This window comes from Rana temporaria, chromosome 6 (genome assembly GCF_905171775.1).
Source record: "Rana temporaria chromosome 6, aRanTem1.1, whole genome shotgun sequence".
Classification (NCBI taxonomy): domain Eukaryota; kingdom Metazoa; phylum Chordata; class Amphibia; order Anura; family Ranidae; genus Rana; species Rana temporaria.
Genome location: NC_053494.1, coordinates 205,493,283 through 205,509,759, shown reverse-complemented (window position 1 = coordinate 205,509,759; position 16,477 = coordinate 205,493,283). Strand labels below are relative to the sequence as shown.

Here is a 16,477-nt window from a genome sequence, read left to right as displayed (position 1 = left end):
AGAAGAGAAAATTAAATATAACCATCTTCAAAAATTTGAATTTCGAACAGAATAAATTTGATTTTTGAATGGAATTCTAATGCATTTTTGAATGAAATTGAAATTTACCGAATTCTGAAAATTCAAATCGATTTTGAATATAAGAAATAAAAAAAAAAAAATTAAACAAAATTAATTTACATAAATATAAAAACGAAACAATTTTTTTTTTTTGTGCACATGTCAAAGTAAGACGTGTGTGTGTGTGTTTGTTTGTTAGTGTTTTTTTTTTTTCTTTTGCAATCACTTTTTAACTAATCTGACGCATGTTCCTTTGATTTGTCTTTTGCACAGAGCCCAGATGCAGCTCAGGGTCCCACCTTCATGGATTTGCCTACACATTCCGGAGCCCAGAGGAAGTATTCCGGGAGTTCTTTGGTGGACGAGATCCCTTCTCTGACTTCTTTGGTAAGACAGTCCACAGATACCTGCCAAGGTTTGTGTGATGGAAGGATGCTGCATGTCAATTATCCAGAATTAAAGATTTATTTTTAAAAGGACCCAGTTTTAAAAATTGTAAAATGTATGAAATGTACAGTATATGTAGATTCCTATACTAATTGTGCAGATTTTTTATTTTTTTTTCTCATTTCATTTTTGTTTTCCAGGAAATGACTAAATTATCAAACAAAGTGAAATAAAAATATAAAAATGTAAAATCTACACTTCAAATGTCAAATAGATCTAAACCTAGCTGCCTGCGCTCACATCAATACCACCCCATTTGTTTCTATGGAACACAACATCACTTTAGGACGGTTGTGAAATAATATCGCCTTGCTGTTGGTTAAAGTGGAACGAAAGTCTCCATTTAAAAAAACTGAGCAGCCAGGCTCTTTATTGCAGAAGAGGTGAGAAATGTCTCTCCTGCAATAAAATAAGCCTACCTGCCTGCTCTGTTTCCCTTAGAATGCATACTGAGCTGTGCATGCGCGGTTCAGTTTACATTCCAGCGCAGGTCCCGTGTGTTGGCATGACTGAACTTATGCGCATGTGCAGGGGCAGTGGTGGCCCGTCCATTCAGGGCGCATGGGCGCTGCCCCCCTATCCATGCGTCCGGCCCCCTAATCGTATACATGCGGGGCATCGGACTCATGGATTCCAATGTGGCTGTTTGTTTTGTTTTTTTAAGCAAGTGATTAGAGCCAGAGCCTCTAAGAGGCTTCAGAAAAAAAAGTTGGCTTGGGGGGGCAGGGGGCGCATGGGCGCTCGGGCACATACATGATCACATTGGTCCAAACTGGACCAATAGAACTATGTAAAAATGTCCATGCCTGAAATTCAACTTTAGGGGCCCATTCACAGCAGATGCAGTGGGATGCATTTTTTTAAAGCACTACAACTGCATAGACAGTCCAAAATCCAGGCTTTTCCACACCACAAATGCATATATGTGCCCAATGAACCACAAAAAAAGCCCAAAGAAAGAAGTGACTTCAAAGTATAAATGCTTAGGGGGGAAAAATGCACTGCAAATGCATAAAAACGCACGTCAAGCGCATGCAAAAACGGTTTCTGGTGTGAATGGGCCTTAGCAAAGCAGGAACAAAGATTGTCTCTGGACAGTCGCACTCTGAACAAATTGTAGCCTTTTATTAAAAGGACAGCACTACAAGTCCCAGCAAAATAAAATAAAACCTGACAGCTGACGCGTTTCGCACTGAAACTAGTGCTTAGTCATAGCTATGACTAAGCACTAGTTTCAGTGCGAAGCCACAACAGTAAAATCAGTCTGTATATGCAGTAAAGCATGCTTGTTGAATTCACTGTGGAACCTAAGGGGTTAATCCTCTGCATTGTGTAAAAAGGCTGTTTCTCTTTCGTTCATAGACGGACACAGCCTTCATTGACCTTAGGGTTATGCTTCTTCCTACCAGGAGATTTAGGCAGAATTCTACAGCACTTAAGGTGTTAAAAACTTTCCTTCATGCTGCTCCTCCCAGGGGGCGTGGCTCCCCCAGGCATAACCCACACCCTGCTTTAGCAGCCTCAGTTTGTTTTCTGCCTAACGACAGGAGGTCAAGGCTATCTCTGGAGTTCCTGGACTCTGGAGTTTTTTTCTGGCGATTTTTCTCGCTTTTTTTATTATTTTGTTCCTGCATTTTTGAATCCTGCGATTCTTCTATCAACAGCCGACTGGGTGACAGGCTGGGTCCTCGACTCTTGTAGTCCCCCCATGTTCGGCCTTCGAGCGTGTGCCGGCCCTCAGCTCAGCTTTGGGACGTCCACGACAGGCCCCATTGCTCCAGGGGCGGCCGGGGAACTTTCGGTTCTAGGGCACACATATGACCGGTCTCTATGGCTTTGTCACAGTGTGTCTGGCCGACAGCCATGCCGTTTACGGACGTTGGTTCTGTCTGGGATACCTCCAGCCGGGTAGTCGCAGGACAGGTAAGTAGTGGCCCCTTACTCAGGTAAGTGGTCTGGCTGGTGGTTTCCCTGGGGAGGTCGACTGAGGGTCCGCCCTGCTTTCCTCTCCCCCCTTCCTCTCCCTCCTTCCCCTGACTGGGTAGTGGCTGTGAAGGGGGGCCTCCTGGGTTTTCTTTGTTACCACCGGGGCCCGTGTGTTGTTAGGGGGACTGTGTTGTTACTCTGGGGGGTGCTGCTGTGTGCTGCTGTGTTCTATGAGGTAATTTTTACCTCAGACAGCGGCCGTCTTGGAAATCTCCTTGGTAACGCTGTGATTCTTTTCTGAGGTAACAGACAAAGCAGTCAGGGCTGCTGTGTTCTATGAGGTAATTTTTACCTCAGACAGCGGCCGTCTTGGAAATCTCCTTGGTAACGCTGTGATTCTTTTCTGAGGTAACAAAGCAGTCAGTGCTGCTGTGTTCTATGAGGTAATTTTTACCTCAGACAGCGGCCGTCTTGGAAATCTCCTTGGTAACGATGTGATTCTTCCCTGAGATGACTCGCCACAGCCTCTGGTCAGTTTTAGTGCTGTTACAGTTTTAGTGCTGTGAATCTTCCATGAGGTGAATACACATCACAGTCGGCACATCAGAGCACACCTGAGGTTTTTCAGCTCCCTCTGCAGCTGGGTGGGGTGGTGAATACCGGGGGCCCCCATGCTCTGCAATAGCAGCAAGGAGGTGACCAGTGGGTTTTTTTTGTCCTGCCTTGCAGGGTGGGTGACTCAGCGCTGACACTATGGAACTCAAGCTATGCCTGAGTTAACCCTTAAAGCCCCTCCCCCTGCCACATCTGTTATGTTGGCTGTCCTGGGTTTCTTGCCAGGTTTGAAGCTGCTAGTGCCCGGATGGGGGGTAAAAAAGCGCCCCCTCCCTGAAGCCTGCTTCTGGGGATGACACAGAATCGCTGTTTTTTTCTGGTTCTGTTATGTCAGAGGCTGCGGGTTTTAACCCTTATGGATAGTGAGGATGACTCTGCTGCAGTCAGTTGCTGGCAAGAATTTGTTGGAGCTCTTGTTTCTGCGGTGCGTGAGGCTCTAAAAATTGAGGATGTGGCGGAGACACCTCCGTGTCAGTACCAGCAGACTACCACGCATCGCTGAAGTGTTTCCTTGTGTTCCTTATTTGGACTATATGTTATACAAGGAATGGGATGCACCGCAAAAAGTTTGTCAAAAAACTTTGCAACCCGTTACCCCCTTGAGGGGGGCTTTAAAAAAAAAAAAAAAAAAAAAAGTAGGTCTCTCCTCCGCCAGTGGACCCCCCTGTGTCCAGACTGCGCAAGGCCACCACATTGCCTGTGGAAGGGGCTCCTGCATTTCAGGATCCCGCTGATAGGAGAGTGGAGGCCGTGGCCCGCTCCCTATTCACAGTGGTGGGTTCGGCGGTGAGGCCGGCTCTGGCCGGGGCCCTGGCAGGCCCCGACTAAAAGGGCGAAGCTCCTGCTGCAGGAGCTGGAAGAAGGACCTCTAAGGTGGCCTTGGTGATCACCGTTAAGGGTGAACGGTCCTTTTGGGTCTTCCCTGACTGGCATCATTGAGGATGCCACAGGTGGTAAGCGCATGCTGTTCCCACGGTTTGGGAAGGGCTAGGGACCTCGCCCTGTGCAAGGACCCTCCTTGCCTACCTCCGAGCGTTTTTTCGCTCGCCCTGTGCGGTGGGGGTAGGTCTACATGGTGCTTGAATCCCCGCTGCGGGGTAGCAGCGCACCGGATACCGCATGCCTAACAAGTCTGCGGACATACCTGCTTCCGCCTGAAGGTCTGCTCCCGCCCGTGTCTCGGGTGGGAGACTGGCTTCGCATTGCGAAGTGTTTTCCTTGGGGTACAAGATTGAGTTTCTCTCTTGTCTGCCAAACAGGTTTTTTCCCTCCGGCTTCTGGCCTCCTCCGGTTCGCCGGTTGACTCCGTCAGGGGCTGTCCAGGATCTTCTGGTCAGGGGAGTGATTGTGCCAGTTCCCTCGTTGGAACGGTCTCGGGGTTTTACTCCATTCTGTTTGTGTCCCCATGGAGGATGGGGCCCGGTCGACCCTGGGCCTCAAGTCCCTCGTTTTGTTTTGTCAGGTTTTTCTGGCATCCTTGGATGTCATGAACGTGTACCTGCATATCCTCAAACCACCAGAGATTCTGTGCTTTGCGGTCGGGGGGGACCATTTTCAATGGTGTCCTTCCTATTCGGCGGGTTTTCGCCAAGGTGCTCGTACCGATACTGGCCCGGCTGTGACAGCGGGGGTTTATCATGGGATGTCTGGACGACATTCTCCTACGAGCTTCTTCGAGCTCTGCATTGGTGGAGCCGTGTCTATCACGTGTCAGGCTCTCCGAGTGTTCGGCTGGTTTCTGGATTGTCCTGAAATCAGGGTTGATTCCGTCTCAGGGATACCTGAGACTGGTCCTGGATTCCTCCGGGGGGGGAGTGTTTTTCTCCTAGCGGAAAAACTTCAGACTCTGCTATCTGCTGTGCAGCAGTTGCCGACCCAGAAGCGGTCATCTCTGCGATTCTGCAGGAAGGTTCTGGGTCAGTTGGTAGCCTCTTTCGAGGCGGTTCCGTATGCCCAATTCCACGCCAGGGTACTACGGAGGGAACTGCTGTCACGATGGGACTAGCTTCCGTCATCTCTGGATTACCAGATTCAGTTGAGTCATCTGATCATGTCTCCCCTGGTATGGTGGCTGGCGTTTTCCGGTGCTTCGGGCCGGAAAGTCATTTTTCTGCAGGCCACTGGACAGTGGTCACGACGGATGCCAGCCTCTCCGGTTGGGGAGGGGCGCTTGGGGCACCCAGTCAGCCCAGGGGCACTGGACTCAGGTGGAGTCCTGCCTACTGATCAACGTTCTGGAGCTCCGAGCAATCAAGCTTTGCCTTACCAGGTGGTCCCTGGATCTACAGGGCCGACCGGTCAGGATCCTGTCCGATAACACCACGTCCGTGGCGTAGGTTGATCATCAGGGAGGCACACGGAGTTCTGTTGCAGCGACGGGGGTCGCGCGCATCCTTTCGGTGGGCCGAAGGGTCCGTTCCGGCTCTATCGGCCGGGTACATTCCGGGAATACGGAATTGGCTAGCCGACTACCTAAGTCGCACTGCACCGGGCCAAGGAGAGTGGTCTCTCCACCCGCAGGTGTTTCGGGGTCTGTGCCGAAAGTGGGGCACTCCGGACGTGGACCTTCTAGCGTCCCGTCTCTATCGGTAGGTGCCACGGTTCGTGGCCAGGTTTAAGGACCCGTGGGCGGACGCGTCAGGCGCGTTGGTGGCTCCTTGGGGTCGCTGTCGCCTACTTTACACCTTCCCTCCTCGGAAGCTTCTTCCTCGCCTGCTGCGCAGAGTAGAAGCTGTAGGGATTCTATCGGTCCTGATTGCCCCAGATTGGCCGCGTCGCTTCTGGTACGCGGACCAGGTGCGTCTGCTGGCAGACGCCCCCTAGCGTCTTCCCCTGGGAATTGATTTTCTGTTACAGGGTCCAATCTTCCACCCTGTTTCACAGCCACCGGCCTTAGCGGCGTGGCTGTTGAGAGCCAGGGGCTTAAGGACCGAGGCCTATTGGGCTCGGTGGTCTCTACCGTGCTGCCTGCACGGAGGTCTACCTCACGTAGGTTTTTTCCTCATACATGGAAGGCCTACTTCTCTGTGTGTGGGGAGATGAACTGGCACTCTCGTACATGCGTTGTGTACAGGATTCTGCTGTCTTTGCAGCAGGGAGTGGTTCAGGCTCTCGCCTTACGTACGGTTAGGAGCCAGATTTCTGCTCTGGCTGTTTTTTACTTGCAGCGACCCTTGGCATAGCACTCCTGGGTGCGTGCGTTGGGTCAGGGGGTCTGGCAGGTGGCCCCTCCGGTGCGCCCTCCATTACCCCCATGGGACTTGAATTTAGTCCTTTCAGTGCTTCGGGATGCTCCCTTTGAGGACATTCGGGAGGTTTTTTGTTTTATTGTCACAAAAGGTGATTTTATTTCTGGTAGCAATTACCTCGATCAGACGGGTGTCTGTCTGTTCTGGCGGCCTTGTCTTGCAAGGCTCCCTGCTTGGTCATCCGTAAGGATGAGGTGGTGCTGCGGCCGCAGCCGTTTTTCTCCCTAAGGTCGTTTCGGCTTTTCACTTGGATGTGGACATTGTTCTTCCATCCTTGTGTCCTCAGCCGAAGAACCCGAAGGAGGCCACTTTACATTCTTTGGATGTGGTTCGGGCCCTTCGAGTTTACTTGTCGGCGACAGCTCCGTTCCGGATGTCGGACTCGCTGTTCGTGTCTGTGTCCGGTCCCAGTAAGGGCCTGGCAGTTTCGTCGGCCACCATTTCCAGGTGGATCCGACGGATTGTGCTTCAGGCCTATGCCCTGAAGGGCGGGCGCCCCCCTTTCGGGTCATGGCGCATTCGACCAGGGCGATCGGGGCCTCTTGGGCTTTCCGACACCAAGCCTCTGTGTTACTGGTGTGTAAGGCTGCGACCTGGTCGTCGGTCCACGCTTTTTCAAAGTTTTATATGGTGGATGTGAGTGCATCTTCGGATGCCTCCATTGGCCGCAGGGTGTTACAGGCGGCAGTTTAAGGTTGGAGTTCCTCCGTTGAGTAACTCCGGTTTTTGTTTGGGGTGTAACCTGTTTTTGCTGTGTTATTTTTCCCACCCCTCGAATTTTTTTGACACTGCTTGGGGACGTCCCTAAGGTCAATGAAGGCTGTGTCCGTCTATGAACGAAAGAGAAAAAAGGATTTTTGTACTCACCGTAAAATCCATTTCTCTGAGTTCATAGACGGACACAGCACCCACCCCTCCTTTGTTTGTACTGCTTGTTACGAACTGAAGCTGCTAAAGCAGGGTGTGGGTTATGCCTGGGGGAGCCACGCCCCCTGGGAGGAGCAGCATGAAGGAAAGTTTTTAACGCCTTAAGTGCTGTAGAATTCTGCCTAAATCTCCTGGTAGGAAGAAGCATAACCCTAAGGTCAATGAAGGCTGTGTCCGTCTATGAACTCAGAGAAATGGATTTTACGGTGAGTACAAAAATCCTTTTTTTTAGCCTGTCTTCTGATCCTTCCACTGTCCCCAAACCATCTCCTGATAGAACAGAGCATTGGAGGCACTCTGCACATGCTCAGTTTGGTGTGAATTGCTATTTTTTTGGGGGGAGGGTGCATGTAATTGGCACAGGGCCAATCGGCTCTGTCCAGAGGGTCAGGGGTCCTGCAGCCTCATAGGACAGTCAGAGGAGAATGAAAACTCCACCTACAAGCTTTAACAATACACTGATAGAAGTCACAAGACTGCTATATACTGCTGATGAGAAAAGGTATTTGGCAGTTTAAAGTTACTAAAATAATTGCATTTCCAGTGTACTGTGGGAGACCAGATATAGTGAATGCAGGATGCTGGGGAGACCAGATATAGTGAATGCAGGGTGCTGGGGAGAACAGATATAGTGAATGCAGGGTCCTGGGGAGAACAGATATAGTGAATGCAGGGTCCTGGGGAGACCAGATATAGTGAATGCAGGGTCCTGGGGAGACCAGATATAGTGAATGCAGGGTCCTGGGGAGACCAGATATAGTGAATGCAGGGTCCTGGGGGGGACCCGATATAGTGAATGCAGGGTGCTGGGGAGACCAGATATATAGTGAATGCAGGGTGCTTGGGAGACCAGATATATAGTGAATGCAGGGTGCTTGGGAGACCAGATATATAGTGAATGTAGGGTCCTGGGGAGACCCGATATAGTGAATGCAGAGTCCTGGGGAGACCAGATATAGTGAATGCAGGGTCCTGGGGGGGACCCGATATAGTGAATGCAGGGTGCTGGGGAGACCAGATATATAGTGAATGCAGGGTGCTTGGGAGACCAGATATATAGTGAATGCAGGGTGCTTGGGAGACCCGATATAGTGAATGCAGAGTCCTGGGGAGACCAGATATAGTGAATGCAGGGTCCTGGGGAGACCAGATATAGTGAATGCAGGGTCCTGGGGAGACCAGATATAGTGAATGCAGGGTCCTGGGGAGACCAGATATAGTGAATGCAGGGTCCTGGGGAGACCAGATATAGTGAATGCAGGGTCCTGGGGAGACCAGATATAGTGAATGCAGGGTCCTGGGGAGACCAGATATAGTGAGTGCAGGGTGCTGGGGAGACCAGATATATAGTGAATGCAGGGTCCTGGGGAGACCAGATATATAGTGAATGCAGAGTCCTGGGGGGACCCGATATAGTGAATGCAGAGTCCTGGGGAGACCAGATATAGTGAGTGCAGGGTGCTGGGGAGACCAGATATATAGTGAATGCAGGGTCCTGGGGAGACCAGATATATAGTGAATGCAGAGTCCTGGGGGGACCCGATATAGTGAATGCAGGGTCCTGGGTTTAGTAACACTTATGTCCACCAGTACTCTGTAAATGGAAAGACTAAACATGGGAGATGCGCATGTATTGCAAAAATGTACAAAAATATAATTGTATTTTTAAAATTTTCCCCAGACGTGCACTGTAACAGTGCAGATGTGAAATGACGACTATCAAAAGAAATGAATGATTGATGTGTGTTTTTATTTCTTTTCACCATGTGTTTCTTTCTTTTGAAGGGGATGACTTTCTGTTTCCTGAAATGCGTCACACTCACTCCTCACAATTTTTTTCTGACTCTTTTCCCACTGCTAGAGGTAAGATCCGCTGCCCTGTCCTATGAATACTATGGGGTTTCCTTCTGAAAGGAGACCTCTGCACCTTCAGACATTCAGGGGAACCAGCAAAACTGAATGGATTAAAAAAAGAAAATGCATCTAGAGGGCGGGGGCTGAAGAAGGTATTTATTTTTTTAGAAGGATTAAGAATCCGATTTTTAACAGAAAGCAGATCACGCTATTTGCTTCCTGGTAAATACCGTAGCATTTCCGCACACCACGGTCTGCATTTTATGGGGTGGAGCTTAAAGCAACAGAGTAATGGCAGGAGAGGCTTAAATAATAAAAGGCACCTCCCGGCCCTTTAAGAGTTTTGAGGCAGCGCGAGGCTTAAGCGCATGTGAACACCGTGATTGGCTGTCACGGCGGTCGCATGATCCGAAAACTCCTGATCTCAAGCCGCAATCGGGAGCTTTCGGTTAGGCACTGGTGACTGTGCCGAGAGGATGTTGTCCCAAGGGAGGGGACGAGTACGCTGACTAACCCCCATCTAGAGCGACTCAGATGATGGGGGCAAGCTTACTGAGGAGGAACAGCAAGTGAGAAATTCAGACAAAGGGGGAAAAAAAAAACGGCTGTATGGACAGCAATTCACACAGATATGCGGCCCCTCAGCACCAAGGAGCAGGCGCCGAGAGGCGACATATTTGCAGGTGGCCGGTGCCAAGGGGTTAAAAACAAACATTTTTTTTTTAAAGTTGGATAAAAATGAAATATTGCATATGTATAATTTGTGATTCCATTAAGGCCAGCAGGTGGCGCGATGGTTTCCTTTTCACATGTTTTTATAGTTTGTAGTTTCCCAATGCTGTAAAAATCCTTTTTTTTTATAGAGCTCAATAGCTAAGGCTGTAATTAATGTAACTCCCCCACAAATAGAACTTTCTTTTGGTGGTATTTGATCACCTCCTGCAAGTTTTTTTTTTTTTTTTGCTTTTTGTGCTATAAACACAGCGGATGAGGGCCTAATGCAGCCAGCACATCTAAGAATTGGTTAGCTGCAATATATTAAAGGAAATGTGGGGGGATTTGTGTTTGGGGGGGGGGGGGTGGTTGATTTTGAGGATTTGTACTAGGAGGGCGATTTTATTTGGGGGGGGGGGTGCATTTGTGCTGGGGGAATTTAGCAGGGGAAGCAGATTTGTACTGGGAGGAGGGGGAATTTAGTGCTAGATTGGTGCTTTAATTTTTTATGTTTTCTATTTGGGGGATTTGCGGACACATAGGGCCAGATCCACAAAGATCTGCCTATCTTTAGGCAGGCGTAGCGTATCTCGGATACACTACGCCGCCGTAACTTACATCGTATTTTCCGTATCCAGAAAGAATTTGCGCCGTAAGTTGCGGCGTAGTGTAAATGTGTCGGTGTAAGGGCGCGGAATTCAAATGACTAAGATGTGGGCGTGTTTTATGTTGATGCATCTTGACCCCACGAAAATTACGTTTTTTTTTTTAACGGCGCATGCGCCGTCTTTGGGGGTATCCCATTGCGCATGCTCGAAATCACGTCGCAAATAGTCAATACTTTCGACGTGAACGTAATTTACGCAAAGCCCTATTCGTGAACGTTTTACGCAAACAAAGTAAACGACGGAAAATTCGACACTGTCCCGACATCCATACTTAACATTGCGTACGCCTCATAGAGGCAGGGGTAACGTTACACTGAAAAAAGCCTTACGTAAACGGCGTAAAAAAATGCGCCGGGCGGACATACGTTTGAGGATCGGCATATCTAGCTAATTTGCATACTCTACGCGGAAATCAACAGAAGCGCCACCTAGCGGCCAGCGTAAATATGCACCTAAGATCCGACGGCGTACTAACACGTACGTCAGTCGGATCTAGTCCACATTCCGGCGTATCTTGTTTTGTGGATACAAAACAAAGATACGGCGGGGCATCTTAGAACTTACGCGACGTATCAATAGATACACCGCCGTAAGTTCTTTGTGGATCCGGGCCATAATGTTTTTGTGTGTGTGTGTGTGTGGGGGAGGGGGGGGTAAACTGCGTTCTATCTCCTCTTGCGTTAATGACTTTTGTTTCCTCTCTGCAGTGTTCTCATCTTTCTCGTCTTTTAGAAGTGATGGGTTTGGGATGGCCGGGAACGTTCGCTCTGTTTCCACCTCGACTAAATTTGTTAATGGCAAAAGAATAACAACCAAACGGTGAGTATTGTATGGGTGGGTGTCTTGTGCATGGGTTGAACCAGGGGTAGACAACCTCGGCACTCCAGCTGTTGTGGAACTACAAGTCCCTTGAGGCATTGCAATTCTGAGAGTCATTACAAATACTTTATTTTTTTTTTTATGCAAGCAGTCCAAGTTCCTCACATTGATATCTCTACAGCAAAACACAGGGAGGCCAATCGGTCAGTTGGGCTGCAGTGCAAGGACCAGACAGATAGGAGAGAGCAGAGTGATGAAGAGATGAGCTTATCACTGCGCTGCTTCTCCTTTCGCTGACTGGGGGAGAGACCATACCTGTAAATGTTGGTGAACTGCAGGAGAGCAATATCATCCCTCATATGCATTTCATCTGTAAGCAGGGAGGGCAAGGTGGGTCCCCTTTCAAGGCCCCTTTTCCCTCTGGAAGAAAGCTGGGAGCTTGTTTAACTGCTTGCCGACCAGCTGGCGTCGTCATAGGTTGACACACGCCGTCGTAGCTGTACGTCGGCTCCTTTAAGCAGGATGGCAGGTGCGTGCCCGCTGCACTACGGGGGTTGCCGATGCACCTGGCCGACGGCCACGTGTGATTGCTGGCACGAGAGCCAGAACGTGTGTGTGTGTGTACACATCCCAGTTCTGTGAGGAGAGGCAGATCGTGCGTTCCTACTGGCTAGGAACAACGATCTGTCATCTCCTATAGTCGGTCCCCTCCCCCTACAGTTAGAACACAGTGAGGGAACACAGTTCATCCCTTGATTGTTCCCTAGTGTTTAACCCCTTCCCTGCCCAGTGGCATTTACACAGTTGTCGGTGCATTTTTGTAGCACTGATCGCTTTAAAGCGGGAGTTAAACCAATTCCTTTTTTTTTTTTTTCTTCCCCTAGATTCCTGCTCGTTCGGTCTAGGGGAATCGGCTATTTGTATTAAAATATGAGCAGTACTTACCCGTTTTCGAGATGCATCTTCTCCGTCGCTTCCGGGTATGGGTCTTCGGGAGCGGGCGTTCCTTCTTGATTGACAGTCTTCCGAGAGGCTTCCGACGGTCTCATCCATCGCGTCACTCGTAGTCGAAAGAAAGAAAACGTCGGTGCGGCGCTATACTGCGCCTGCGCACCGACGTTCGGCTTCTTTCGGAAAATCGTGACGCGATGGATGCGACCGTCGGAAGCCTCTTGGAAGACTGTCAATCAAGAAGGAACGCCCATTCCCGCAGCCCATACCCGGAAGCGGCGGAGAAGATGCATCTCGTAAACGGGTAAGTACGGATCATATTTTAAAACAAATAGCCGATTCCCCTAGACAAAACGAGCATCCATCTAAGGGGAAAAAGTGCCCTCTAAGGGTGAACCCCCGCTTTAAATTGTCAATGGTCCCAAAAATGTGTCAAGTCTCCGCCATAATGTCGCAGTCCTGATAAAAATCGCAGATCACTGCCATTGCTAGTAAAAAAGATAATAAAAATGCCATAAAGGGGGCGTGACCGGAAGCCAGCCTGGAAGGAAGCATCCCCTGAGAGCTCCTCTCCAGCCCGCAGCTTACAGGCAAAAAACCGGGGGTAATCGCCGCCATCCATGGGCGGATCGCGGACCACCAGATCCAGCAAGACAAGGGGATCATCCCAACCCCCGCCAGGCTCCGCTGCGACCCTCAAGGACTACTTTAAACCGCCCGACATGCCGCCGGGCGGAGGAGACAAGATGGCGCCGGACGCGGCCACCAACAGAACGGAGGTCTCTCCGCCTCGCTCCCTCCTGCCTCACCATCCGGAGCCATCCCCGACGCGAGGGCAGTCCACCGCTCCATCCCTGAGCCAGGATGGCTCGCAGCCGTGGGTGAGTGAATCTGTGCACCCCCACCCCCCCCGCAGCGGACCACGAGTCACAGGCCCCAGCCCTCACTGCCTCTCTGGAGCGGGACACGCAATGCACAGGGGCCTTCCCCCGCCTGCTACGAACGGCCCCGGACCCCGAACAGCACGGCGGATCACAGCTCTCCCCCTCCTTCACGCTTGAGGAGGATTTTCCGGCCCTGCAGGCCTCCGCATGCTCCCAGGCCTCCATGGGCCTTCCAGAACGCAGCAGCTCCTCTGCTACTACTAGGCCGGGTTCCACCTCCCCAGCAGCTCAGAGACAGACCCAAACACCTACTCACCTGGAGCCTGGGGTTCAGCTGGGGATCTCTCCCCCCTCATATGCCTCCATGACCAGCACCAGCGCTCCCTGGCACGGGAGGGCCCACACCCCACCCGGGGATCAGGCTGAGGCCTGGTCCAACCCATGGGAATTACCCCAGCAACCCCCCCGAGAGGCTAGACAGCACAGGGAACCAGCTTCCGCTCGCCACCTATCCCCCACTGACCCACTACAGCCCACCTATGATGCCAGGGGACCCCCCTACCACCCCCCCCCCACCATGGCAGTCCTACTTGCAAGCCATCCCCACTAAAGATGATTTCAAACAGCTTGTGGAGGACGTTAAGGCGACATGCCGCGCTGAAATTCAAGTCCTCCAAACGGGCCTCAAACATTTGAACGACAGAATGGAAATGGCAGAGGAGGAGATCCAAGAGACTAAACTAGCAGTACATCGCACCCAGACTCAGGCGTCAGACCACCGTCTCATGTTAAGGGACATGCAGCGGCATGTTGAAGACCTGGACAACAGGGGGCGCCGCAACAACATCCGCATACGCGGCCTCCCTGAGGCAGACGGGGCAGAAGATCTGCAGCTCACCCTTCAGAATTTATTTAACGAAATATTGGGGGAACCAACAGACAAGACCATTGAGATGGACAGAGCCCACCGAGCCCTTAAACCAAAGGGCCCAGCCTCCAAACCACGGGACGTCATATGCCGCATAAACTCCTACCCGCTGAAGGAAAACATAATGCGCAAAGCCCGTCCCATGCGCAACCTCCGCTTTGACAACAACCCTCTACAGCTCTACCCGGATCTATCTTGGATCACATTGCAGAAACGACGCCTACTACAACCCCTGCTCCGCACCTTGCAAGACAAGGACATTGTGTACCGATGGGGCTTCCCCTTTAGCCTGTCCGCCAACCACCAGGGGACCTCAGCCACCCTACGCTACCCAGAAGACCTGGATGACTTCTGCAAAACTCTGGACATTCCCGTCCCCCGGCTACCGGATTGGGACCTCGTGGCCACACCGCCCCCCCCACCAGTAGTCTGGCAGAGAGTCCCACCGCCTAAACGTCCCAGGGGCCGGGACCCTGCCCGCAACTCCCCCAGGCACAAGCACTCCTAAGTTGGTCGCCCCGGCCACGAAATTCGCCTCGAACACTGCTGGAGACTCTCCGGTCCTGTTGCTGTTTTTGGACTTTTGCTTTTTTCTGTGCTCTTACCCCACCATTCACCCCCGGTTGCCCTAGCCTTACCCCTACGCCACACATCGGGCCTATCTCGGATGAGAAGTCGAAGAGGCTGTCCTTTTGATCACGGACCCCCCCATGGCTGATAGCCTAAGAGTTCCTATCCCCCTAACCCCCACAGTGGAGTTCCTCCACGCCACCCCCCTGCCCCCCCGACCTATGCCTTCGGACTTTTTGGTCGGGAGGTCCTTAAGGAACTGTTGGGACCTGAGGGCCCTCGGGCCATTCGGGCCCCCATTGTTGATTGTTGAAGTGTTATGTTTTGTCTTTGTTCTCACTCTTTTCTCTCTTTTCAGACACCTATCTCTCCTCTCCCGTGCAGGCAGCACCCGGCAGCACGCCTTGGTTGCTGTCGTCCCGGCGGTCTCCCCACTCGCCCTCCCAGAACCAGATGCAGCTCGACCAACTCCAGCTAAGTACAAACCACGATCTCTCCACCCACAGTATGGCTAAGTTGCTATCTCTAAACGTACACGGGCTTAACTCTAACAGAAAACGTCACCTAGCACTTAGGGAATTCAGGCAAACAGGGGCAGAGATTATAATGGTACAGGAGTCGCACTTTTCCAAGGGCGATTCCTTTACCTTTGCATCCAGGTATTTCCCCTTAATATACCAGGCCTTCAGTCCACGCAAACGGGCAGGGGTTGCAATCCTGATCAAACGGGGCACTCCCTTCACTTGCACAGACTCCTACATCGACCCCCTGGGCCACTTCATCATTCTGAGGGGGACATGGCACTCTCGAGACATAACTTTATGCACCTTGTATGCCCCCAACGCACATCAGCATAGATTTCTAAGCCGGGTTCTTACCCGCCTGGCTAAATCCCCCCATGACCTACTGGTAGTGGGGGGGGACTTTAACTTGCCCCATTCGGCGACCTGGGACCGCCTGGTGGTGAACCCCCGAGCCTCTCAAACAAAAGCCCTACGGGACTCTAAACTATTCCGTCAGCTGACGAGGAAACATGCTCTATTCGATGCATGGAGGGCGCTTCACCCAGGGGATCGCCAGTTCACCTTCTATTCATCCCCCCACCATACGCACTCACGTATAGATTACTTCTTAGTCAACAATACTACATTGCGTGTTACTGACTCCGCACAGATCCTGCCCATCTCCTGGTCCGACCATGCCCCCATAACCTTGACCATTGACCTCAACACCCCCACCCGCAGGCCCTATAACTGGCGCCTGAATGACTTTCTCCTGAAACACACCCCCTCCAAAATGGAAATAGACTCCACCCTGCAACTTTACTTCAGTGAAAATGACACACAGGACGTCTCCACTACCACACTGTGGGCCGCCCACAAGGCGGTAATTAGGGGACGGTGCATGGCCATATCCTCGGCCCTTAAGAGGAATGCCGAGTCGGCTAGAAAACAGGCGGAAGCGCAGCTCCGGGCCCTAGAGATTCGCTTACAGTCTTCCCCCTCCCTGACGCTACTTAAACGTATCGCCCTGGTACGCTCAACACTCCGGGACCTTGCGTTGGGTCGAGTCGAGAAAGCTCTAGTACGCCTCCGCCAGGTATACTATGACAAGGGTAACAAGGCACAGGCGCTACTGGCGAGGAAACTAGCGGACCGCTCACTCGCGTCCACCCCACACCAGGTCCAGGACGGCTCGGGCAATATTATATCACACCCACAGAGTATTGCGGATACTTTCGCAGCATTTTACGCCGACCTGTATAACAAGCCAGAAATCCCACATGACCCACCCCCCCCCGACCTGCTAGACAGGATGACACAATACCTAACTCGGGCGGGCATTTCCCGGCTACAACCGGACGAC

At 51.4% G+C, this 16,477-nt stretch overlaps 1 protein-coding gene across 1 annotated transcript in view; it reads left to right on the top strand.

Moving 5' to 3' along the window:
* The window catches only part of DNAJB2 (DnaJ heat shock protein family (Hsp40) member B2), a 71,894-nt gene that overhangs the window by 33,705 nt on the left and 21,712 nt on the right, over window positions 1-16,477 (top strand). Inside the window, exons 6-8 of the mRNA XM_040358138.1 lie at window positions 334-447; window positions 9,009-9,086; window positions 11,167-11,278. Coding sequence (XP_040214072.1) covers window positions 334-447; window positions 9,009-9,086; window positions 11,167-11,278 — 304 coding nt within the window. The remainder of the gene's footprint in view (window positions 1-333; window positions 448-9,008; window positions 9,087-11,166; window positions 11,279-16,477) is intronic.